General features: G+C 51.1%; 3 protein-coding genes across 6 annotated transcripts; 1 reads left to right on the top strand and 2 right to left on the bottom strand.

Annotated features, from left to right (window-relative positions):
• Positions 1-9,955: 9,955 nt before the first annotated feature.
• On the bottom strand, positions 9,956-13,593 carry LOC131210497 (uncharacterized). 3 transcript variants are annotated; one of them, XR_009156863.1, is made up of 4 exons: positions 13,489-13,593; positions 10,611-10,740; positions 10,255-10,537; positions 9,956-10,178 (listed from the first exon to the last, which is right to left on the bottom strand). XR_009156863.1 is itself a non-coding variant. In XM_058203754.1 (3 exons), the coding sequence occupies exons 2-3, from the start codon at positions 10,737-10,739 to the stop codon at positions 10,454-10,456; spliced, it is 213 nt and encodes a 70-aa protein (XP_058059737.1). In that variant the 5' UTR covers position 10,740; positions 13,489-13,593; the 3' UTR covers positions 9,956-10,453. The 3 variants fall into 3 exon arrangements, 1 of the variants encoding a protein (XP_058059737.1); XR_009156862.1 differs by having other exon boundaries at positions 10,251-10,537; XM_058203754.1 differs by having other exon boundaries at positions 9,956-10,537.
• Positions 13,594-15,859: 2,266 nt separating this feature from the next.
• On the top strand, positions 15,860-23,161 carry LOC131208733 (transcription initiation factor TFIID subunit 1). Of its 2 annotated transcripts, XM_058201569.1 has the most exons (4): positions 15,860-18,928; positions 19,003-21,460; positions 21,981-22,337; positions 22,500-23,161. In XM_058201569.1, the coding sequence occupies exons 1-4, from the start codon at positions 15,860-15,862 to the stop codon at positions 23,159-23,161; spliced, it is 6,546 nt and encodes a 2,181-aa protein (XP_058057552.1). The 2 variants fall into 2 exon arrangements, with proteins under 2 accessions (XP_058057552.1, XP_058057553.1); XM_058201570.1 differs by lacking the exon at positions 21,981-22,337.
• A 142-nt stretch (positions 23,162-23,303) lies between these two features.
• On the bottom strand, positions 23,304-23,946 carry LOC131210485 (probable peptidyl-tRNA hydrolase 2). The gene is made up of 2 exons (XM_058203743.1): positions 23,782-23,946; positions 23,304-23,719 (listed from the first exon to the last, which is right to left on the bottom strand). Exons 1-2 carry the CDS (start codon positions 23,914-23,916, stop codon positions 23,348-23,350), a joined length of 507 nt encoding a protein of 168 aa, XP_058059726.1. The 5' UTR covers positions 23,917-23,946; the 3' UTR covers positions 23,304-23,347.
• Positions 23,947-25,275: the final 1,329 nt, after the last annotated feature.

Genomic DNA, 25,275 nt, shown 5'->3' on the forward strand with positions numbered 1-25,275 from the left:
AGTTTGACGGGTTCTTAAAACTAACAGTGCCCACCTGAGTGTCCACCAGATTACTCCAGCTGGTTGTGTGCGATAAGCAATTACCTGAATATTGCGTGACTTGCCAACATTGGGTTTGGGAAAACTTATTAAGCAGCTTCCGGTTGATACGAAGAGATACACTACCCAAAAACACATGTCATCTACGGAAACGCCGGAACTTTTTCCCAACTGCAAACCTGCTTCGCTGGCTGTTGGTGTCTTCCTATTTGCACTGCACCCACTAGAGTCCACACGCCTGTCACTGGCAGCCATAACCAAACTTCCGGAACCCAACCGTCAGCGGCAGCACCGGAGTTACGGAGCGAAGCTTATAAATGTTTATTTCCGGACAACATTGTAAACACAATGTAATTTGATAATGATGAAGTGTGGATCTTTTCGGGACAAACTGTGTACAGACCGCGCGCGCGTACGGGGCGCGTGGTTTCGGGCAGGACACACGGAACCCGGATGCCCGGGGGGCGCTGTTGGGAAAATGATGTTGCAACTGCACAGCATAACACCTCGCCCGCGAGCGAAACGATACCGACACGGGAGCAGCCCCGAACAGCCGGTGGCCGGTCCGGTGGTGTCCGGCTCGCCAAATAAAGTTTTATTGCGGTGCATTTTGTGATTAAGCAGTGCAGCGGTTTGTTTATGTAGCGACCGTGCCCGGAAGCTTGCCCGGCGAGAGCTGCCAATTCTGAGCCAGCGAGGAAAAAGAAACACGAAAATGAAACACATGCCTTGTGCCTCAAATCCCTGTCACACACGGGAGCTTTTGCTGCTCCTGCTGCTGATGCTGGTGGTGATGGCGATGACGATGATGCGGTTAATGGTGATGGGACTTTATTTGGCGAAATGCCGGCCGTCAGCAGTCGGGCAGGGCAGGGCATGTGCTTCGCAGCTTCGAGTGCCCGAAAACGTAGCCCAAAAAACTGACGGAGCAAACGCTGCTCCGCTAAATAAACGGTCGAAAATTGCCGTACGAATATCCGGATCGGGCGCTCAGATAAAGTTGTTAACGCGCAGACAGGAGACCCACGTGCCTTACCCGGCAAGCAGATAAACATCGACCACTGGGACAGGCAACCAAGTTGGCTTATCACCAAAGTGGGGACCACCTTTGTGATGTTTCAAATTCCTTAACTTTGTTAACCGTTAACCTGTTATAAACCGTCGTTTATTCGTAGAGTCGGTGATCAGAATCGTACCACGCAGTCAGATGAATGTGGAATTTTAGAATCAAGAATTCATGCTAAAATATCCCTTTCTTTAGTTTAGTGCCTGAAATCTGCCTGCCGACATCGCAATTAGCAGGAATTCCGAAAGTCGAACCAGTAGCAGTGCACCTACCAATGCTACACAATCCCTAGAAAATAACGACTATCCGAAATCTCCAATTATGGTTGCTTCCACGAGAGCAGTTGCTGGGGCCAGAAATCGAGAGCTGTAGTTGGCTTACAAACAAACTTCCCCCGACAGCCGTCACTAGAGGAAGCTGCAGACACACGCTTCACTTTTAACGAAGAGAAGCTCATCATATTCCTGCCAGCAGCAGCAGCCGGGAAGCTTCCTGTGACACATTTTAGCGCTCCGAAGCCCGGCCGACAAACAACATGTGTGCCAGTCTGTGACCAATATGCTGTCGTCTAGTAAATCTCGTACCCCTATACGTTGTCGATTGGTGTCCCATGGTAGAGATGAGTTGGCACATGCAAATCGACCAGGCAAGACAAATATATTCCAGAGGGCCGAGCACTCGACCGGGGAGAAAATCTTTTGTAAGCTTTTTATGTAATATTTAATTTGGGCCTTTGGTGCCTGTGGCGGCGGGATTTATGGTTCGCCGGGATCACTATCGCCACAATCCGGCCGAACGATTGGCAATGCTGACGAAGTATCATCAATGGCAGATTGGATTGCCATAAAAACTAGGAATAGGGGGGGCTTCTAATTTTAAGCTTACTCTGCCACTTTCGGACTATTGAAAGCCGGACACCGATCGTCGGACACCATATGGTACGAGGCGATAGGGCTTCAAATTAAAAAAGAAAACTCACCTCACTCGATGGTTGCAGTTTTACGGGAATCTCGACAGTTTTCAGTGCGAACGGAACGTGACGTTAGGCAGCATACGTAACTCAGTAACACTTTTGGAGTTGTAGTTGCTTATGTTTTAAGTTTCAAAGGTTTGCTACAATATTCATAAAAAACATAAGCGGAGTTTAAGAAATTTCCAATTATCTACTAATGTCCTGTAATTATTCTGTACTTACCAACAGCGCAGCTGATTTTCATCCTTCTTATGGGTATCCTTCTTAGCAATGACAACTTGATGGCTTTGATGACAACAAAATATTGCCTTTGCAATGTTGATCGTTTGCAAGGTGTCAAAGTTCTGCCACATAATTTGAACGGTGTTTTTTACAAATTGTCGGGCCAATTTTGGCAGCAGTATTTTCCGACCGAACAACAAAACACTGTCTTCACTAGTGAACAGCAAACTGACGCGCATACCGTTGTCTCGAGCACCATCCACAGGCCTATCGAAGTACCTAATATGCGCTTCGCTGACCACACACCAACCGAAGCCTTTTGTGTTCAGCAGCTGTTCCTGCACCGGGCTTCTTCGAGCACCACTCCATCAGCCCGCTGCAACCGCGTGCAACACCTTAATGGTGCCGTAAACAATGACTGCAGCAGTGCCCGAAAACCTCCCATCCCGATTCACGGGCTGGCCCAGAATTAATCAGACCCGAAGCGGCCAGAATCGGTGCTGCGGGGAACCACGTTTGCCTCCGGCGGCCTGCAAAATCGCCGCCACGTCGACAAACCCGGCCCGGTCAGAGGACAGCAGCAGCAGAGGGCGCTGCAGTGGCCCAAGCCTTCATTAAGCCCCCCATTTTGTAGTCCGGCCCGGTCGGTGCGTGCGAAACAATATTGCCTTTGTTAAGTCGAGTGGATCGTTTAATTGGATTTTGATTAAAGTTTTCAACCGACGTGTGAAACGGTGATACTGTGACCGGGTCGTCGTGATATCACTAATAAATAGACCTGCCCGACAACGGTGGCCAGCGAACGCGCCCCGTGGGCCGGCCTACGGTCAGAATGACATGAATTGTGTCACTCAACGACGTGAATGTAGCGCCTAAGCTGCCAAATCCCAAACTGGAAAACGATAACGCAGCTACCAAACTGTACAGGACACTGGGCGTGCTATCGGTGCTTCGTTGCAGCCCGCCCTTTCGGTACCACAATTTATGTGTGAATTGTGCCAAAAGATCACTGGCTACTTTAATGTCTAAGTGCTGACGTGACGTGACACAACTTCCTCGTAAACACTTCCAATTCTTCCTGCGTTCTTACGTTCTTAAGAACCTCAATCGAGTAAGCCGTGTAAACGTATAATACTTGTACTTGAAGAAGAAGACGTTTATAGTTTTGATCTAAAGGTCACGAAAACGCCAAAGAATAAATAACATTGTTTTTTTCTCAAAATTCATCTTCTACCGGACAACCATCATCACACGCTCGCTTCTGTACCAACCAACACCACCGCATACGTGTGCGTATACATTCCACCGTTCGAGAACAATTTCTTCTGTGGTTTAGAATGTATTCTGTCAAACCAGCTGTACGCAAACAAATACACTCTCGCTTTGTGCTCGATCGCTTGCTTTGGGGAGATCTCCCGCCCGCGGGCGAACCACCCCGCTTCTTCTTGTTATAATGTGGACAGCTTTTCGAAATAGTAGGTAAATGCCCACAACGAATTACCGTCATTGTGAGCACTCACCACTACCCCGAGCAACCGCCCTTTCCAAAATTTTGATTGGATTTAACTTCGGACAGTGAATTCCGTGACTCATACAGAATTTCGACCACAACACCATCGTCGGTTGGACCGTTGTTCTAGCGATGTTTATATAAAGATGCACACGGGAGAAAAGTTTAAGATGTATTTACATCGAATTTACGATGATAAAACAGAAGATAGCGTTAACACAATATGTCGTCTTACAAGAGTATCAATAAACAACGCCTAATATGGTACAATTCTTTAATTTTACAGCACACGGAGCATGCTTTTTGCACAAAAACAACGCGCAGCTTCGAGGTACATGCAGAATTTTGCACAATTTAGGCGTCCAAACAAAAGCTGTGGTATGATTGGTGGCATCAGTTGTTCATTACGAATACATATTATTGGGTGGTTCGGAGTAGCAGCAACAAAATGAACATCCATAAAGAGAAATTAATGGTATCTTGGATCATCGCCTGCCTGATTATTCAGTGCCAATTGTCTACGCCCATGGAGAAAGCCTTGTAAAAACCCTACAAATGTCATCTGTTGATATTGCCAAGAAGCAAGGACTGTCAAAACGTGGCTTACGCAGAAAGTAAAAAAGTGCTCTTTGCAAATGTGCGCTACTAGATCGCTTGTGGTATTCCTAAATTCAGGACGAACGATATGTGAAAATGGTTCTGGTGTCATCGGATTGAACAGTGCAATCGGTTCAACGTCGACTAAACAGTAAATTGGATGGATAGGGTGACGATTCCTATTTCTTTGCGGTCACTCGACAAACGCCGGTAACATGTTCGGTTTTTTTCTGTTGCTGGGCGATCTTTCGGTAGTGAAAATCAGCATAAGCTCAGCACGCTAAAGTGAAGCTAATTCTTCAGCGATCGCGAGAATCGAAAGGTCCATAAATCTGGAATAACGTGAAAGCATTCGTTCAACAAACTTGCCACGGTATAGGGCATGAACGCACAGGTTCATTTTCCGCTGTTTGGACCAAAAGGACTACGGGCGATTGCAACCTTACAACGAACGATCGCTGTGCGAATGATAAGTTGAGTGAATGATAACCGACCCCACACCCTTTAAGGTACTAAATACCACTGGAGAGTGTTTGCCCTACAGTTGCTACGGATCGTATAGCTAATGTTGGCAAATGCGAAATCGGTGCTAAACTTGGGCTAAATTCTTTTTTGCCAATCCGCACGAATCGATGCGAAACATGCACCTAAAATCAATATCTCCCTTTCAGCGTCGGCTCATTATGAACTTGTTCAGCTATCGATTGGTGGAAATTCGCAGATCCGCTCACTTTCGGCTTGTTCGCAGCAAACTCCTGGTGGTCTGTAGCCAAAAACAACCATCGACCGTGCCGACGGAGCGACAACGGTGAGAATTAAAATTTAATGACTTCCCAGTTTCACGTACATTCTATGCAAATGCCTACCCTGCCATGGGCAGCGTGCGTGCATGTCCGGTGCCGAAAAATTTACATTCACTCCATTATGTTGCGCAGAGCATTGCGGCACTTCCGGTGCAGCCGGGCGCACCATCCGAACGACCCTCCATCTTTAATTCGTAAATCGGACTAGCGCACCCACTCGCCACTTCCGGCAGTCCGAGTTTTTGTTGGTGTATGTATTTTTTACGCGCCGGGATCGCCGAAAGTCGGCCCGGCCGGGGATAATCAAGTGATAAAAATGGAATAAAATAATTGGATAAATCAATTATTGATAATTTCATGGCATCTCATTTCACCGAAATCTGTTGACCCATTTGCCGCGCTCCAAGGTACGCTCGGGGCCTTAATAACCCAAAAGACAAATGTTTCTTGCAGTGCAACCGAAGATAAAATATTAAACCTTTTGCTGTTTTTTTTTCCGTGTCGCAACATCAAGACCCAGCCAAGGGGAGAGGATTTTATATTAATGGCCAGCAGCGGTTACTGCCGCAAGGATAATGAGCGAAGAAACACTGTTGATCACTGCTCATTGCGACCCGAATCCTGCTGTCGCTGCTTGTCACCCGGTCACCAGGTAATGAGCACTTCGAATTGTGTCGATAATTATTTCGCAGGCCGGTACGCACTCGACCCATAACGAGTGGGTTTCGTCCAGGTTTGTGTCGATTTTAAAATCAATCCTTTTTACTGACCCACGGGGGACAGCCGCCAAATGGATGCACCGTTTTGCAACTCCCCACGCAGAGGCCACGGTCAGGGCCAGCTCGGGCAGCACTGAGCAGCTGGCATTGCACTAATGATTAATAGATCGGTCTCGAAATCAATAATGCAGCAATCAACGGTTCGCCAATTAAGCTGGATAGGTCGGCATTTCATAAATCCCTCCAGGATGGCGCACGCACGATCGCATGTTTTTAGGAAATGTTTTTTTTAGTAAACTTCAAGTACCTTCACCAGCTCGAGAATTTAAGCACACTTACTGACATGTACTCATAGGTTTTCCGAGATATGAATTACATTTATTACAACTTAAAAGTGTCATCCTCGTTTGACATACATCATCATCTAAAAATGGAAACGAATTTTACACCAGTTTAAACATTCATACTTACCTCTTTACTTTGCTAGCACAACAAATATGCGAATCTTTCCTGGAAACTAGCAACCTTGACCGATGGCGGAGAATGCCACCTATCAGTTCCGGTGATCCTAGCCTTTTGTCCTTTAGGAAAGGAATGGTGACACTCTACTGACGTCCGCACCACGTGGCGTAAAGCTTCCCTGCAGGAGCGGTATCTGCCAGAGGCGAAGGATCAAATGCAGGTGACTGGAACACTAAGATCGAATTGCTGATGCTTTAAAATATTTAAATCTCAAACCTAACACATACGCTTCGCCTAAATCGTGTGCCGTTAAATTTAAAGCAACACCGTTCGTTTACCTTTGGCAATCCATTTAGTCTACTTACTTTTTTCATTGTTTTTTTCTGTTTGATATTTAAAAACCTACAGACCAACAGTAACCAATCAACTCGAGCGTGAAGCTCGCACCGAGAAACCATCTCTTTCGGGAACATTTGTTCTCTGCGGAGTTTGAGCGTAAACCACCCGGTTCCTGTTCTTTGCTGATCATCTCGAAGCGAAAGCTTAGTCATCCTTGCCGGTGAGCGTGTTTGGTCTCAAAATTACATCTACTTCGAATGCCCCGCAGTAATGTTCCGTGCCGTGTGATCGTATTGGTCCGCAGTATCATTTTTGTGCCGAAGAAACGAAGCGAACTTTCTCTGGGAGAAACGAAGCGAAGAGAAGAAAAAACAGGATACGTACGAACATTCGGAAGACATCCGTTAGCTTGCCGAACGCTCTGTGATGCTCTCCGGTGTTGCACTTCAGTAGCAATAGCAAAGCCATTCCTTGCCCGGCCAATTATGCTGCCATGAAGCCGGAGAAGGGTTGTAGTCACAACAGGGCGCTGCGAAGAATGAGTATGGCACCAACCGCAACTTCCTTGATATGTAACTCGCGACTTGAGAACCGTCTTTCTAAAACCGACTGATGAGTCCTAATGGGCCGACTGTGAGATGTGGAATCATAGCGAACAAGTGACCGAAGGCGGAACCGCCTTATCAACGGAACTAGGTAAATTAAATAGATTCTTTCAAAAACTGTATGATAGTATTAAGTTTAGTGCATATTTAAGAGATCACATTACCTGATGCTGTAGCCAAGTGACATCGAGAGGCCGCTTCAACAGCTGGCAGACAAAACAAAAGCTTCACGAAACCAGAGTTCTGCCCTGAGGAGGGAAAAAGGGCAAAGAAAACAAAACCACGCCAAACTTTGTCCCGTCCTGCGCGCCGTCGTCGTCGTTTGCTGCGGTCCGCTGGCAATATGGATGTTGTTACACATGTAGCCCTTCACTATTGCCTCACGGTATCAGATTTCCATTTTCCTTGACATCCGTCGTCGACTGCGGTGCGCGCTCCACTGCCAATCGGATGATCGGCTTCGGCTGGGAGGGCTTGTTGCCAAATGTGTCCCGTTCTGTGGCTGTTGCTTTTGTGTACATTTGATTTTCCATTCGCTGCTTCCGCCCCGGGGGCCAGTGACTGTTTTATTTTCACTGGCCAGGGGCAAGTGTTTTTGTTTCTTTGAAATTATAAATTGAATGCTACGTATGGAGCAGGGAAAAATCACAAACCCCGGACTCTCCTGTACCGGAAGTGTCGATTCGCATGTCGATTGCGGGGCCGTGGAAACAAATATTTATAAACCAGTAAGCCCTGTGGGAACACTCGGGTCCTTGCTGCCAAAACCTGTCCGCCCAAGCGGCGGAGAAAAAGGATTCGGTTTGATTCCTGGAAACAATCTGTTGCACCGGAAAGAAGATGGCGTACACTGTGTGTTGCGAGGAGTGTTTCTGGTTTTATGTCAAAATTTCCATAAACCCTACATTACTATTTGAGCAGTGCGACAGGGAATGCCGATAAGCCACGGAATGCCGATGTGCAACCGAATCACCTTTGTGATTTCGATGCGAGGGGTTCGAAAAGGTGTCCTCTGAGTAAGCCCAACCTCGGGGCAGGGCAGACTTAATTATTCTCGAGCTCTCGTGCCATCCTTTTAGGCAGCCTGACAGGATGCTTACGCCGGCAGAAAGGATAAACTTTCCCAATAAAAGTCCACTTCACTTGAACCGGCTGCCGATGGTGCCACTTTTGTGCAGCGTGGAACCGCTTTTGGAAAGTCATCATTTCGACACGCTCAATGGAACTGTGCTTATAAGACACTTTTGGCTTAGGATTTCTTTTGGAGTCTTCTCAGCCACTGGTTTTTAATCAGTGCAATCTCTTTCATAATTTCCGCAGAATTTTTTGGCCATCTTGGTCATGCTGACTATCGCCGAACAGTGGCGATAATAAATTTGGTCACCCTTTAGCGCCTAGAAAAGTGGGGGCACCATTTCGGAAATAACGCTACCGTCCAGCAGAGGGCAGCACATGCACCATTTATTTAAATTGACGATCAGATTGACGATTGAAATTGAGGCCTTGTTGCGGCTCATCTTTAACTCTTTAACACGGTGACAAATTGGAACGGATTAGCTACCGGAACGTTCGGGAATTAAATTAATTCCCAAACAACTTTTTAAACTCCGTAGACAGGCACCGGTTGCAAATGAAAAAAAGCTAGACTTTGATTACTTTCATTTGCACGGTTTCGTACCTTTTTCAGGTGCCCATAGTTTTTTCTAGAAAATCGACCGGGTTTTTGATATGCAAATACTGCTCGAGTTTCAAAAATTAGTTTTACTACCGTGTGGCAGCCACACGCCACTGGGGAGCGGCCTGCCAGAACCGCACATCGGTGCAGGTTTAATGTATTCATAAAAACTTGTCTCGAATTCTCGGTGAGGGCTTTTGATGGCTGCCTCAACTTCATCCAGGAGAAACCGACCCGTCCCGGAGCATTATCATTATCGAGGCACCGACCTGGAGCCGGCGGCCCAGGCCCGATGGGCCAATAGCTGACCTCGGTGCGCTACCGATGATGAATTTTAATTATTTCTCCGTCGAATAATGGCCACTTCCCTGCCAACCATTACACCACCAGGCCCGGCAAGGATATGTGCAACAAACTCCCCGGTCCCCGGTCGGCACTGGCGGGAGTGATAAATGAAAAGTTTCGTTATCAAAACTTGCCCCATTGACGATTGTTTCGATTTAGTTGTTATGCAACGATGCAACTACGGTCTGTTGGCTTTTTGAGGTCACTTCCGAAAACGATAAACTTACCGATCGGCACCGAGAGCTGCCGAGCCGGACTACGCTCGGTCGGTGGCAGTGATTTAATAATTTCAGTTGCAGTCCCAAACCGACGGGCACGTGCTACTGCAGACGTAACCTAACTTCCGGGGAAACTGGCTCACGTCACCATGGAACCCGAACCATTAACCTGAGCGCTGAAAGTCACCAACGGGTGACCTGATTATGTTCTCGTCGCAACTCTGGTTCGTACTGTTAACACACTACGGCAAACCACACGGTTCGGTCCGGTGAGCGCAGCCTAAAACCCCGAAATGGTCGGCACGTGCCCGGGCCCGGGGCCTATTTGAGCGCGGTAATCGAATGCATTAGCGCTATGCGATTATCAATTGATTACGATCGATGTTTATTGTTGTTCGATAATTTTCCTAGTGTGCTTCCGTTTCACGCGTTCAATATTTGAGTTTGAATTAGTATTCGCGTTTTTTTTATGGACTGCAAACGGGCGGGAATTTTTGATACGGTAGATAACGCCATCAGATAACGAATGGACTGTCGGCAAACAAAATGGCACCATTAATACGCTGTGCATTATTGACACCGGTGCCCGCTGGTCGCAGGATGTACTATAAACATGAACACATGATAATTTATTGTTTTCCTGTGGCGAAGTCCGCTGTTATAACCGTTAAACTTACGAACATTAAGGGGTTAAGTAATGCTGCTATCGAAGAAATGAAACGAACGAGCGATGGCTTCCACGCTGCCACCAGCTTTCTGGTTTGGCGCCCTTAGCCGATGTAGCCGGTGTACGCCACACACACATACACACGCACTCTTTCTCGCACATACAGACACACAAACACACACGTAGAACATACAGCATCGGATTCTCGCACGCTCAAAATAGAGATTTGCCCTCCATCATGGACTTGGCACAGAAGTGCGCAAACTGAGCGCCCAGCAGCAGGAAGTCGGACACGACCTGACGAAGAGAGATGTAAAATGAAGCGATTAACCCCCCAACTTTCAGGCCCAACCCGTTGCGAGTAACCTACCGATACGTCCGGAATGCACACGGTCAGCGGGTAGATGAGGACGTACCAGCCGGCGCAGAAGAACGCCACCCAGAAGCCCACCAAGATCAGCACGATCAGCCAGATGATTGACCACAGCAGGTTAGCCATTCTGAAAAGAAAACATGCATATTTAATGTGGAGTTGAGAATCACAGGAAAGAGGTGGTCCCTTACAGATTGCCTCACGATCGCCACGAGCCGATCGATCGCTTCGCACACATTCGTTGCGTGCCAGCAACAGCAAAAACGCAAACGCGCCAAACCGCGGCGGCCACACGAAACGTAAACAAACGCAACCGGGGCGCGCGCTTTTGCCCTCCACGATCACAAGAAACAATACGGGAAAGCAATAGCAAAGAGGCGGTGCGCGGCGGGGGTATAAATAAAACGCACCCAACCACGGATACGGCGGGATCGTAAAATTCGAAACACACACTTGGGCCTTGGGCCTTGGGCCGCGTGGCCTACGGCGAGAATTCGAGCATCTCAAGAATATTTTGAAACTATTTTCGTCCGGTGCCGATTCGGAGCCGCGTTCCGGTCAGCCAGCCAGCCAGCAGTTGGTAGCCGGATGGAAAACAAAAGCTATGCTACGCATTTCATTTCCACACATAATTTCATAGGCAACGCCCCAGCCCCAACGCTAGCCACGGAAATTGAAGCAACGCGGCTCGCCGCAGGGGGGGGCCCCTGGCGTTGGTCTGCTACGTTAATGCTTTCTCCCAACCGAACCGAACGAGATCGTTTGTGGCGTTTTCCCAGAAGCAAAAAAGAAGAAGTTTCCAAGAACACACCGAATGTTGGTTAAGCCCTTTGAATTTCAACTGCAGGAGGGCAAAAGAGGAAAAAAAACGTACACGAAATTGCCTTATGCTCGTCGATCGTCTGCATCGAAGGGTTAGTCCGCTGTTTTCTTTTGTTATTTAAATGACTCGCAGAGGGGTTACATGAATCAAAACAAACCCAAACCCATCCCGGTGGGAGTGTGTGTGTCTGAAGATCATCTGCCCTTCTCTTTCGCACACCAACGCGGAACCCAATGGATGGCGATCATTCCTCGGCGCGCCAAACCTGAATCCACGGCTATACTGCGTAGCGCCTTAATTTGTTTTGAACACGATCGTTGTGTGTCCCTCTCGCTCACGCTCAGGCCGTGCTTCCCGCCGAGATTCTATGCTCGCGATGCTCATCGTATTACAGATGCTTGTAGCGGCGCAAAGACGCAGGCGTTGGTGGCGACGTGGCGTTAAATTTAAAACCCCCGACCCTACGACCCAAGTGGGACGAAAAGACACTCGGTCCATTCATTCGTCGAGCTCGGCGGGCGGGCTATTAAATCACCTGCACACGAACCACGTTGCACTCTTCACTTGGGCCGCACACAAACACATGCGATCATCGGCGTATGCAGCGGCGGGGGCGCGATCGCCACCGGGCGCGTAGTTGACACAGCTCGTACATAACAACGGCAATCGCAGTCGGTGCATTCCATTGCATTCAAAAAAAAAAAAAATACTGGACACCGATCGTTTATGCTCGCTCTGGCTCAACGGTATGCCACGTGGCCAGTTACGTGACCTCCAACTAATATGCTAATGGGCAATACCCCCCCGAATCCTGCCCTGCGAGTGGGCCTGCCCTCGAACCCACGCTCGTTCGGGCGTCGGGTGAGCGTTACCATATGCGCGGTGTGTCACCATCGTGTTCAACGAGCACTTCCACCGGTTGCGCCTATTATGTGCGCGATCGTCGGTACCGCGACGAGCTGCCGCGCCTACACGGGAAGTTGGCCACGCTAGAGGGCCCCGTTATGCGAGTGCATCCGAGAGGGTCGCCAATATATTCTTGTCGGTGGGTGAAACCAGTCACCGAAGCGCAGCGCAAGGAGTCTGCCTCTTATCTTCGCCCCACGGATCATCCGCTACAACCCGACCCAGCCCAAGGCTAACAGGCCGCTATGGGGCCGTTAGCAAAACAACGCGCCACGCTGCTGTGGGTTCAAACATCATAAACTTATTTTTTTCAGCATGATGTCACCCGTGAAGCACGCGCACGCGGCCACCCCGGCCGCAGACGATCATCATGACATCACATCAGCCGCTTCTAAATCGCTCGTCTCGCCCGTTTTCGTCGTGTTTTTCTCTCTAATCTCACGCCCTCCTCACAACCGGTTCGAAAACAAAATGGGGTCGCAGCATATTCGGTTCGATTCGGGGCGCTTGCAACTCTTCCGGTGTGATCGAAATCGATTCCACTAAAAAAGGGGTTAGTCAACAAACGGGCCGCGCGAAAGGAACTGTTCCACGAATTGATTCGCGCGTTTGTATGTTTACGATTTACGTGGAATTTGCGATTGTATTCCCCGCGTGCGCCTATTTCACGGTTTCCGCTTAAGCGCACCACTGATAAGCTGTGGTTAGGAAATTGGACTTTTTGAGATCGTTTTATCGCTCGCTCTCTCCCTCTTTCTGTTCCGGTCAATGCATTCCTTTAATCCATCACTGTCTCGATAGAGAAACAGAACGGGATGATATCTGGCCGGCTCTGGTTAACTGGCCCACAGCCGGTTGATGAGTGGCGCGTGTGGAGGCGATGCGCGCTTCCGTCTTATCTTTGCGCCGAAAAGCATTATTCACAGCAAGCCTGCTCACTCGCGCGCCCGCACACGGATCGATCGAGCATCGAGTTCGCGTTCCATTCACGGCGCCAGAGAGTGCGCCCGCGCTTGCGTTGAAACCGATAGTGCGCGGTGCGCGAGTGTGAGTTTCACACGCGGCGTGCCCTGACGCCAGACGACAAACGACAAACGGCAAACGTGTCTTATCTATTGTTCTTGGAGCAGCGGGTTGCAAAATTACCTGCAATTCGGTTACTGTGTTCCCACGAACGACGGCACACACGACAGTGAAAGGCTGAAGACGAAGACGGTCCCGCGGAACGTGCGCACAGTTCGACGATCAAATTCACACTGGCTTACGCCGCTGTGGTGCGTGCGTAGTACGGTGCCCGCCCGGCTAGGGGCCGCGCCAACACCAATACCGCCCAACCGCGCGCCATCCCCAAAAACCGGTCTCGACGATACCCCCGGTCGGTTGGCCCTCAACCCTTCGGAGGGCTTAGCCGGAATTCTGGAATTCGATAAGAAAATACAAACATGTTCTGGCGGTTTTGGGAATTATACAACGGCTCCCGCTTGCGTTATCTTATCGCGGTCTGTCTCACGAATGTTTTAATTCTTCTTTCGCTTGTATTTCGGTCCGTTGACACTTTAGAGGATAACTACGAATGCACGGCGCCTTCCCGTGAGTTATCTCGCGCATCTAAACCCTGCCGCTGCGCCTACCAGTTCAGAGGTCAAACGGCATTAGCTCACCGAACATATTTTTAGTTTCAAATGCTCACTTCACTCTCCGTTCGATGAAATCATTAATTGACGATGCTGGCTGGTGCGGTGCTCTGTTAATAGATCGTACTCTGCTGGTTTCCAGACCCAAACCATTCTCGTTCTGGCTGGTGAATGGGTCTATTAACCTTTCTACCTCTTGCGGTGTGCTTGGGGTTGGCTATAATTGAGATCAAATCGGGAAATTTATTCAAGCACAGACGCAGCAGTTGGGGTGTTAGTGTTGCACTTTAACTTGATAAAAAGTTTGTCTTTATTAAAATATTTCATTTTTTGTCTACTTCTACGTCCATAATGAAGACGATGGTTACAATAAACTTTCCCAGGACTTGAGATGATGACTCGTGGTTCCGAGGCGTGACCAAATTTGCTCCTGCAGGGAGTCGTCGTTGGGGTGGGAATTTAGGGCCACCTCAAAAAAGTTGTTGTTTTGTACGGAAAGTACCCGAATCACGTTCGATAGACCATCGAACTGTAAATACAGGTTACAGTAGCGGCGCACAATTTTTTTGAATCTGTAACGAAGGATTCCGTGTTAACGCAATCGACATCGAGATCCCCCCCTTATCAAACACTTGCCTGTCGGTATCCGCCGAACTATTTTCGGCACACACAACCGCCGTAGATGCTTTAGTATCTACTACTTTATCTGAATCATCGTTGCTCAACCGTAGCCGCTCCATCGCCAATCTGCTGCACTTTGTCTCGAGTGCTTCCAGTTCCTCCGAGGCGCTCCATATCTGGTATTCCAATTCTTGATTATCTTCCCGTAGCATCTTTGCCGTTACCTGCTCTGTAGAATACCGTGCGAGACAAGATTCTACGAAAGGGGGGAACGAAAATTCCAACAGCTGATTAGCAAATGCGTCTTCGAAAAACAAATCATCACCACACATACCTAGCTGATTCATAAGAGTTTCCCTTCGTTTTAGGACCACTTCATCCTGCGCTTCGCTTACTGCACTCACTGTGCGTAATTTGTCAATGTTCCGGACGAAATCAGCAATGGTATTATTCGGTAATATGGCCATCGCGCGGCAATAATGGGCAAATTTCTGCAAACGGTGCTTTTCGGCGTCGTTTTGTTCAGTGTGTAAACAAATGGTGAGCTCGGTTTGAATTTGACAGTCACTTCGCTTAGTTCCCTACCGGTTTTTTCGCCAGTGCTGCCAGGACTGCGGTGAGCGGCATGAGTGAAATGAGCCTCGCGTTGTTCGAAACTCCGATATTTGGTACAAATTTTATTCTAAAAACCAACAGTTGCTGGTCAATACTTGTACTTTGAAAACAATGGTCGAAAGTTAAGCGAACGAACACGGCTCTATCGCCTCGATTTCTGCAAAATTTGATGTTCACCGGTGGTTTTAAAACTACTGGCAATCGAAGGATCCCTTGATGTGTGTGAACTGAGCTCCTAATGTAGCCGATTCTCAAGCCGTCATTTTTGAGTGATGCATTCGTTTAGGCAATAAAGTGTGTTATTAGCTAAGTGCTTGCATTTGTAGATAATTATTCATGAAAAATAAAACCAACCATTGCATTGGTTGGTTGGAATTTTTGTCGGACAAGTTGGGGCATCGAGTACAAGTAAAGAATTCTCGCAGTCGATGTTCGTTTTGTGCTGATAGCGATTTCCACTTTCGCGTACCAGCGGAAGCAAATAACAAAAAAAGGAGTAAACGTCAAATTTGCGTTCGTCCAATTTATGTCATTGTTTACGTACCGCACCATCGAAAGCCGGTTCGATTGAACATCGATAAAGAAATGTTCCAGTAAAGTGTGTTGGAATAGATTGATTGGCTTCCCCTTCACTCGGTCCGGGCATCATGAGCAACGACAGTGACAATGATAGCGAGAAGAACGAGGGTGGGCTCAATTTGGCCGGCTTTCTGTTCGGTAACGTCGACGAGCACGGTCACCTCGATGGAGACTTTCTGGACGAGGAGGCGAAGCAACAGCTGTCGTCACTGTCCCGCATGGGTCTGTCGTCGTTTTTGTCGGCGATGCTGCACGACGATGGCGACGCGGCGGACAAACCGCCTTCCGACAGTGACAGCGATGATTCCTCCTCGAGCGATGACGATCTAAGGCGGCGACGGTACGACGACGACAGCGATGGTGCGAGCTACAAAATCAAAGCAGACTCGGCAGTCGATTACTCTGACATTCAGGAGCTGGCCGAAGAAGCCGAGGCCAAGAAATCGAAAGCATCCGACGAGGAAGGTGCCGATGGCGATGGCGACGGCGCAAAAGATGGAGTGAAAGCGGATCTGGCCGACGATATCGAAGCGGCCATTCCGAGCAATCGGGTCGACGTGAAGGCTAGCAATGCGGCCGGGGACACGAAGAAGACGGGCGAAGACGGTGCCGGGGCAACGGACACGGACGGCGAAGTGAACGATAAGGAGCTTATGCCACCACCGACCGCGCCGGTTAGCGGTGACGGAGCCACCACTCCGTTGTCCACTAACGATGAGTCGTCGAAGGACAAGCCGAAAAAACTGGAAACTCCACTGGCCGCGATGCTGCCATCGAAGTATCAAAATGTGGACGTCCGCGAGTTTTTCCCCGACTTCCGGCCCGACAAAGTGTTGCGCTTCTCGAGACTGTTTGGACCGGGCAAGATCTCGAGCTTGCCGCAAATCTGGCGCAGTGTGCGCCGAAGGCGTAACAAGAAGAACCACCAGCAGTCGCGCAAACCCCGCGATGGGTCCGATTCGACTTCGGATTCGGACGAACCGAGGCGCCGCCAGCGATTCCAACCGTTGTACCCGCCGACGCCACCGCGTGATGAGTGGGCCTCGGATGAGGAGCTGCGCTTCACGAGCTACGCGGCCGACGAGGAGAAGGAGGTGAAGGACAAAGAGTCCGACAGTAGAGGCGATTCGAAGCCGAAAGTGGCCGATTGGCGCTTTGGGCCGGCCCAAGTGTGGTACGATATGTTGGATGTGCCGGAAACAGGCGAAGACTTTAACTACGGCTTCAAGGTGGGTGATGCGGGCAAACTCGAGGCCCTGCCATCAGTAACGGCTCCAACCAACACGGCCATCCCGGACGATGCGTTCCTGATGGTATCGCAGCTCCACTGGGAAGACGACGTCGTGTGGGACGGGAACGACATCAAGCACAAGGTGCTGCAGAAACTGAACTCCAAGGTGAACGCGGCCGGGTGGCTTCCGTCGAGCGGATCGCGGACGGCCGGTGCCTTCAGTCAACCGGGGAAAAGCATCCCCGCCACACCGGCCGTCACGGGCTCTGGGAAGTCAGGAAAGCTCAGCAAAACGCAAATGATCATCAATGCGGCCCAAAAGGCACAGGAAGAGAACGACGACACGTGGTACAGCATCTTCCCGGTAGAGAACGAGGAACTCGTGTACGGTAAGTGGGAGGACGAGGTAATCTGGGACGCCGAGGCGGTCGGAAAGATCCCGAAACCGAAGGTGCTTACGCTCGATCCGAACGATGAGAACATCATCCTCGGCATCCCGGACGATATCGATCCGTCGAAGATCGTGCGTAACACCGGTCCCCAGCCGAAGGTGAAGATCCCGCATCCGCACGTGAAGAAGTCCAAAATCTTGCTCGGCAAGGCGGGTGTGATTAACGTGCTGGCGGAGGACACGCCACCACCGCCACCGAAAAGTCCCGATCGCGATCCATACAACATTTCGAACGATGTGTACTACATGACCAAGTCGACCGAGGCCACGCTTAAGATAAAGGTCGGCGGCGGCAATCTGTTGCAGCACTCGACCCCGGTCGTCGAGTTGCGATCCCCCTTCGTACCGACGCACATGGGGCCGATGAAATTGCGCGCCTTCCACCGGCCGCCGATGAAGAAGTACTCGCACGGTGCGCTCGCCTCGGCCACACCGCAATCGGTGCACCCGCTACAGAAGCACATCAAGAAGAAGGCCAAACAGCGCGAACTGGAGCGGATCGCGTCCGGTGGCGGGGACGTGTTCTTCATGCGCACTCCGGACGATCTGACCGGGCGGGACGGCGAGCTGATACTGATCGAGTTCTGCGAGGAGCATCCGCCGCTCATGAACCAGGTCGGGATGGCATCGAAGATTAGAAACTTCTACAAGCGCAAAATTGGCAAAGATCCAGGTCCGCCCGAGTTCCGGTTCGGTGAAACACACTACGCACACACGTCGCCCTTCCTCGGCATCCTGCACCACGGCCAGTGCATACAGGCGATCGAGAACAACATGTACCGGGCGCCGATCTATCCGCAGCCGATCGGTGACACCGACTTTCTGGTGATCCGGACGCGCAACAGTTACTTTGTGCGCGAAATGGACGCCCTGTTCACGGCCGGTCAAGAGTGTCCACTGTACGAGGTGCCGGGCCCAAACTCGAAGCGGGCCAACAACTTTGTGCGGGACTTTCTGCAGGTGTTTATCTATCGGCTGTTTTGGAAGAGCCGCGACAACCCGCGCAAGATCCGGATGGACGACATTAAGAAGGCGTTTCCGGCGCACTCGGAGAGCAGCATCCGGAAGCGGCTCAAGCTGTGTGCCGATTTCAAGCGCACCGGTATGGATTCGAACTTTTGGGTCATCAAGCCCGAGTTCCGGCTCCCGTCGGAGGAGGAAATCCGAGCGATGGTGTCGCCGGAGCAGTGCTGTGCGTACTTCAGTATGATTGCGGCCGAGCAACGGCTGAAGGATGCCGGATATGGGGAGAAGTTTATCTTCGCCCAGCAGGAAGACGACGATGAAGAGATGCAGCTCAAGATGGATGACGAGGTGAAGGTGGCTCCTTGGAATACGACGCGCGCCTACATTCAGGCCATGCGTGGAAAGTGTATTCTGCAGCTGAACGGACCGGCCGATCCCACCGGGTGTGGGGAAGGTTTCTCGTACGTCCGCATGCCCAACAAACCGACGGTACGGAACGGTGGGAGGAACCCGTGCACTGTTAGACCTTATATGACCTTTTCCTTTTTTACCCACATTCGCAGCAACAAAACAAAGAGGAAACCGAAAGCCAACCGAAACGAACCGTCACCGGTACTGATGCCGATCTGCGGCGGCTGTCGTTGAACAACGCGAAGGCACTGCTCCGCAAGTTCCAGGTGCCGGAGGAGGAGATCAAAAAACTGTCGCGCTGGGAGGTGATCGACGTCGTGCGCACACTCTCGACGGAGAAAGCGAAGGCGGGCGAGGAGGGCATGGACAAGTTCTCGCGCGGCAATCGGTTCTCGATCGCCGAGCACCAGGAGCGCTACAAGGAGGAGTGCCAGCGGATCTTCGATCTCCAGAACCGGGTGCTCGCCTCGGCCGAGGTCCTGTCGACGGACGAGGGCGAATCGACCGCGTCGGAGGAGTCGGACCTGGAAGAGTTGGGCAAGAATCTGGAAAACATGCTGGCCAACAAGAAGACTTCGACGCAACTGTCTCTCGAGCGGGAAGAGCAGGAGCGCCAGGAGTTGCTGCGCAAGATCATGGAGGAGCAGGGTGGCAGTGGGGGCGGCGGTGGCGCCGGCACAGGTCCCGGAGGGCAGAAGAAGAAGAAGGATGACGATGGCCTGAAGGACGAGCAGACATCGCCGAACTCGAAGATATTGAAGATCACGCGCACATTCAAGAACGCCGAGGGGCGCGAGTATACGCGCGTCGAGCTGGTCCGGCGCAGCCCGGTGATCGATGCGTACGTGAAGATACGGACTACCAAGGACGAAGCGTTCATACGCCAGTTTGCCACACTCGACGAGGCGCAGAAGGAGGAGATGAAACGCGAGAAGCGCCGTATCCAGGAGCAGCTGCGACGAATCAAGCGCAACCAGCAGAAGATTGGCATGCTGCAGAACCAGGGCCTGCACAGTTCCGTTGGAACGCCGATCAGTCTGGGCGATCGGGAAACGTTCACTCCGAAGTCGTTCAGCAGTCGATCGATGTTTGGTGATCGTGCTGAGCGCGGTGGCGGGGGCAGAGACGGAGGAGGTACCAGTGGCGCTAGTGGCTTCGGTGGCAGTGCTGGTGGCGGAGGTAGTGGTGGTGGCGGCGATAGAAGTCGGCGCGGAAGCAACGAGCAGCCCAGCACACCGCTCCATCCGTCGGCCAAGGAGCACAGTCCATCGGCGTCGTCCTCCCGGCGGAAGGCGAAGATCAAGCCGGATCTGAAGCTCAAGTGTGGCGCCTGCGGTCAGGTGGGTCACATGCGCACCAACAAGGCGTGCCCGCAGTACTCGGGCATCCTGGCCACGCCCTCACTCACGGTGGCCATGACCGAGGAGCAGGAAGAGGAGATCGAGAAGGAGCTGAACGCGGACGACGAGGATCTGGTGAATGTGGACGGTACGAAGGTGAAGCTGAGCGGAAAGTTGCTGAAGCGCCACGAAGATGTGCGCCGCCGGACGCTGCTGCTGAAGGTGCCGAAGGATGCGGTCAGCAAGAAGCGCCGCCGGGTTGGCGGCGATTCGCACTGTGACTATCTGCAGCGCCACAACAAAACTACCAACCGGCAGCGCACGGATCCGGTGGTCGTGTTTTCGTCGGTGTTGGAGCAGATCCTGAACGAGCTACGCGATATGCCCGACGTGCAACCGTTCATGTTCCCGGTGAACGCCAAGCAGGTGGTCGACTATCATCGCATCGTGCAGCGCCCAATGGATCTGCAGACGATCCGGGAACACATCCGGCAGAAGAAGTACCAAACGCGGGACGAGTTCCTGGCCGACGTCAATCAGATCGTGGAGAACTCGGCGCTGTACAACGGGGCCAAGAGCTCGCTGACGGTGGCCGCCCAGCGGATGCAGCAAAAGTGCAAAGAGCGTCTGCAGGAGCGTGAGGAGCGTTTGACGCGGCTGGAAAAGAGCATCAACCCGCTGCTGGACGACGACGATCAGGTGGCCTTGTCGTACATCCTGAGCGAGTACGTGAATGGGCCGCTAAAGGCGATGCCGGAAAGCTGGCCGTTCCTGAAGCCCGTCAACAAGCGGCTGGTGAAGGACTACTACACCATCATCCGGCGCCCGATGGACCTGGAGAAGGTGTCGAAGAAGGTCGCCTCGCACAAGTACCACTCGCGGGCCGACTTTCTGGCCGACATCCAGCTGATCGCGGACAACAGCCAGCAGTACAATGGGCCGGACGCGAACTTTACCAAACAGGCGCGCCAGATGGTGGAAGCCACACGACAAGCGCTCGACACGATGGACGATCACGTGGCGCAGCTCGAGCGGAACATTGCGCTGGTGCAGGAGCGGGCCCGGAACGAGGACGACGATCTCGACTGGGAGGATGACGAGCACGGCCAGGGAGGGGTCGGTGGTTCCCGCGATACTACGCCCGAGCCGGACGATGGCGGCGACGACAGCAACCCTGAGCGTCCACCATCGTCGACCGATCAGCAGCGCGGGCACGATGGTGATCTGAAGCGATCGCGTATGCGACCGCGCAAGGGTGGCAACAACGAGGGTAAGTGCGGCACGACGGCGTGTAATGGTGGCTTTATGTTGCACCTTTCGTCACTAACCACCGCACATTTGCACCGTCGGAAGGAAACTAACCAAGCGTGTCCAATGAATGTGTGTCTCTCTGTCCTGTGTCTGTGTCTGTCTATGCTTGTAACGCCATTTCTAACACACGGTTCATCGGTGTCGAGTCTGCCGGCCGGGGAATGCCACCGCTTGTGGCCGTTTGTGTTCCGTTCATACTTTGCATTTTGCTCGCTGTGCGTCTGTGCGCCTTTCGTAACATTAGCTCAATCATTGCGCGGCCACATCAATGTTTCCACCCGTCCACTAATGCTGTTCATCCGACTCTTGTGGTCCAATGTGTTGCAAGGACCCTTGACTCATTCGTTACACTGTATGCCTTGTGACTAACACCACTTGTGTTCCGTCATAAACGCTGCGCTGTCGGCACCGGTTCTGTTGTTGTGGAGAAAGAATTCCGAATTTAACCTGCGCACATTAAACGTCGTCGTTGTTGATAGATTTTGCTGGCCGACCGTATGCCTTGCCCTTCCCGATTGTGCGACCTAATCCGTCGTATCGTGGCGGTCTGATGCGCCCATTTGGTGACACGCCGGGCCGGCCCACGAGCCCCCGGGCCAGTACTGCGATTGTGCGTAGCAGCAGTAGCACGGTTCCGGTGCACATGGTGCACAACAATCCGGCCGCTTCGGCATACGAAATGAACTGGATGAATCTGAATGCCACCGAGTATGAGGAATTCGGGCCGGCGGTGGACCAGAACCTCCCGGACGGCTTTCACGAACCACCCAATTGCGCTGGACAGTTCGAGCAGAGCGAACTGCGGCCATTTCCACCACTCAAACACCGTCGGCGTGGTAAGTTCCACTCTCCGAGGGGGGGACAATGTGAATGAATGAGGCGAATGGACAACGGCGCAGACACTGGCAAACATACGTGACTTTTTTTTGAAATCCTTCCCCAATCTTTCGGATAGTGTGTGTGTATATTGATTGTGTCCTCTTTTGCTCCCCGAGCAGATAATCAGTATTCAACCGACGACGAGGAATTCGAGGAAGTGGGAATGAGCGACAACGAAGGCGTTTCGGTGACGCTGGAGCAATCGAACACAACCTCGAGCATGATGCCGGCCCACAGCGAGGACGACAGTCAGCAGGCGGCCGAAGCGATGGTACAGCTCAGCGGCACCCAGTACTACAACGTGACGCAGGAGGAATCGATGGAGATCGATCCGAACTACGATCCGAGCGATTTCTTGGGCATGTCAAGTCGTCGCCCTGAGCCAGCTGCCGGCAGTAGCGTGGCTTCCAGCGATTCGAACGTGTTCCAGCAGCAGCAAGCGGATGGAACCTTCTTGGTCGGACCCGAGCAGATGCAAACCGTCAGCGGCGACTATCAGCAACAGTCGTTCCAATTCCAACCGGACACGGGCATAATAACCGTCGGTGGGGTGGACATCGGTGGACAGGCCCCCGAACCGTACAACCCACCTACGGAAGGGCAGTCACAGGAGCAGCCAACACAGGCGCAGTTACAGACCCCACTGCCGACGCTCCAATCGCTACACTCGGATTTGGCCATCTCCGACAGCGACGACGAGAAGAGCAACCTACGGATGGATGTTTTGCGGGAAGAAAATGAGAATGACGACAACGATGATGGCGATGGGCTGTGGTTCTAAAAGGCCGCCGTCGCCAGCAGAAGACTGCGCACAGTTTTGTGTAACTTAAGTAATAAATCTATCAGGAACGTTACCATTTTGTGAATTATAAATATGGTTTCTTTCCAACCAACAGAGTGTGTGTCCTGTTCGATCGTAGTTTCACGATCACGTTTATGTGATCGTGTGGTAGTATATTCGAGCACTTTACAGTAGTTTTAGATGCCCCGTCACACTATCTACTGCCGCGTTCGGTGCGGGCCCAACAGCCAACACGGTTTTACTGTTCGGTTCGATCTGTGTTCGCCCGGCATCGCGGATCAGGCAGCAGTTTAGATTGTTGGCCCTCGCCGTACGATAAATCTCCATCATTTCCGTTTCGTTGTCCACCTTGAGTGCAATCTTGGCCTGCCCGCTGTGCTGCCATTTCCTCACGGCGCCCGGTGTTTTCTTCATGGCACTTTCGAACGCACCGACGGCGGCGTGGCCACACTGGGCCCCAATTTTGCCTTTGGTCATCTTGAGATCGGTTCGCACGACCAGCACCATCTTGAACTCGTCACCGATATCGGCAAACACCTACAGAATCGAACGAAACTCTGTTAATAGGAACCAACCTCTTCTTCTGTGGGAAGACTTACGTTTTCCGTTGCATCGTCCGTGTCGGCGTCGGAAGACTTTTTGCTGCCACTCCGCGGGGCTTTGGCCAACGTATAACCCAGCACGAACGATACCAGAGTGGCCAAAACCCCTGTGAGCAGCGTATTGTCGAACATTTTATCGAAATCCACTTTCAACCGGGAACCGACCGGCGAAACGCGCGATGCCGTTTGTGTACAGTTTGGTTTATAAGGCACAGTTCACGGGACGTCACTTTGGCAGCCACTTACGCAGCCATTCTAAAATCGAACCACGTAAATACTCCTTAACTTTTCGAACTTTCGGTTAGCTTTCGAAGCCAATTTTATCCTGTAAATCAAATAACTAACATTCGATACCATATGAACGGTCGTCAACGTGATTAAAGCAGAACGAGTGGTGTTACGGAGCGGACCTAACGCGCGAAAGAGCGTGGTCCGAAGTGATCTCGCGTTCACTGGCCAGTTTCAATCTTTTTGTCAATGCCTTAAAACCGTTTGTTAATCGACTCTTTTGCCTGGGAAACGACGGAAAGGGTAGATGGGTACACTACTACCTGCCAGTGGAGGCCTCGAGTGAAGATCGGTTTCCGGTTATTAGAGTTCCGACGAAGTGGTGCAAATGATTGTATGCAGTCAACATCCGAAGGGATCTCAGTAGCGCGATGAAACGGTTCAAGAGTAAAAGACTGAAGACCAGAGCGTTCCGTAGTCTAATGATTTCTAATTTTATTCGACAATTTTTTCACCTCATACAGTATTTCTTCTTATGATTAAACTATCTTTGTTTCTTTCTTTCGCTGCATCGCTTATCGGTGTTGGTCGGCCCAATTTAGGATTTATTTCCGGTCCCTTGCTGCGGCCATGCATTTTCCATGCGAGCAGGTGATCCGAACGGAACTCAAGGCATTGGTAGGGGCGGTTTTAGTGGGTAGGTCCGGACTCCTTAGAGACCGGAAATCCCAAACTACCGGCTAGGTGCTCTCGTCCTCCTAGTGTTAAATTTCTCACGTTTAACAGAATGAACCTGTCATGCAGCATACGTGCCTCGTCAGCCTCCGGTGGGCTAGTCATGTCATGAGAACGACAGAAGAGTCTTCTTGGGCCGTTGCTTTAAAGATTTTTTATTTTATTCAAAACACAGTTGTTAAGGAAAATTAATTTTATTGGGCTGATCGTTGCATATTCTGAACTTAAGCTAACAGCTATTGCTGAATTCACACTAAAATGTATTCACAATTCACTTCAAACTTATTGTAACCCAAACTTGAATGAACAACGCAGGAATTAACTAGTTTCACCCTTCTCGTGAATTTTGGCGTGACGTGCTAAATGGCTTGATGTCCTGAACGCTTTGTCATAGACTTTACACTGGTATGGCCTTGCGCCGGTGTGAGTGAGGATACGACTTTTTAGTTTATCTGACTTTGCGAACGTTGATGTTGGTCCTTATTGTGCAGTTTCGAATGTTGTGCCAGATTGCTTGGTGATCTGAAC

The sequence above is a fragment of the Anopheles bellator genome, chromosome 2 (assembly GCF_943735745.2).
Source record: "Anopheles bellator chromosome 2, idAnoBellAS_SP24_06.2, whole genome shotgun sequence".
NCBI lineage: Eukaryota > Metazoa > Arthropoda > Insecta > Diptera > Culicidae > Anopheles > Anopheles bellator.

Coding starts and splice junctions, on each gene's coding strand:
- LOC131210497 (XM_058203754.1), bottom strand. CDS start 10,739: ATGGCTAACCTGCTGTGGTCAATCATCTGGCTGATCGTGCTGATCTTG. Junction 10,538..10,610: donor TGTGCATTCCGGACGTATCG/GTAGGTTACTCG, acceptor TCTCTTCGTCAG/GTCGTGTCCGACTTCCTGCT.
- LOC131208733 (XM_058201569.1), top strand. CDS start 15,860: ATGAGCAACGACAGTGACAATGATAGCGAGAAGAACGAGGGTGGGCTC. Junction 18,929..19,002: donor GCATGCCCAACAAACCGACG/GTACGGAACGGT, acceptor CCACATTCGCAG/CAACAAAACAAAGAGGAAAC. Junction 22,338..22,499: donor ACTCAAACACCGTCGGCGTG/GTAAGTTCCACT, acceptor CTCCCCGAGCAG/ATAATCAGTATTCAACCGAC.
- LOC131210485 (XM_058203743.1), bottom strand. CDS start 23,916: ATGTTCGACAATACGCTGCTCACAGGGGTTTTGGCCACTCTGGTATCG. Junction 23,720..23,781: donor CGGACGATGCAACGGAAAAC/GTAAGTCTTCCC, acceptor TCGATTCTGTAG/GTGTTTGCCGATATCGGTGA.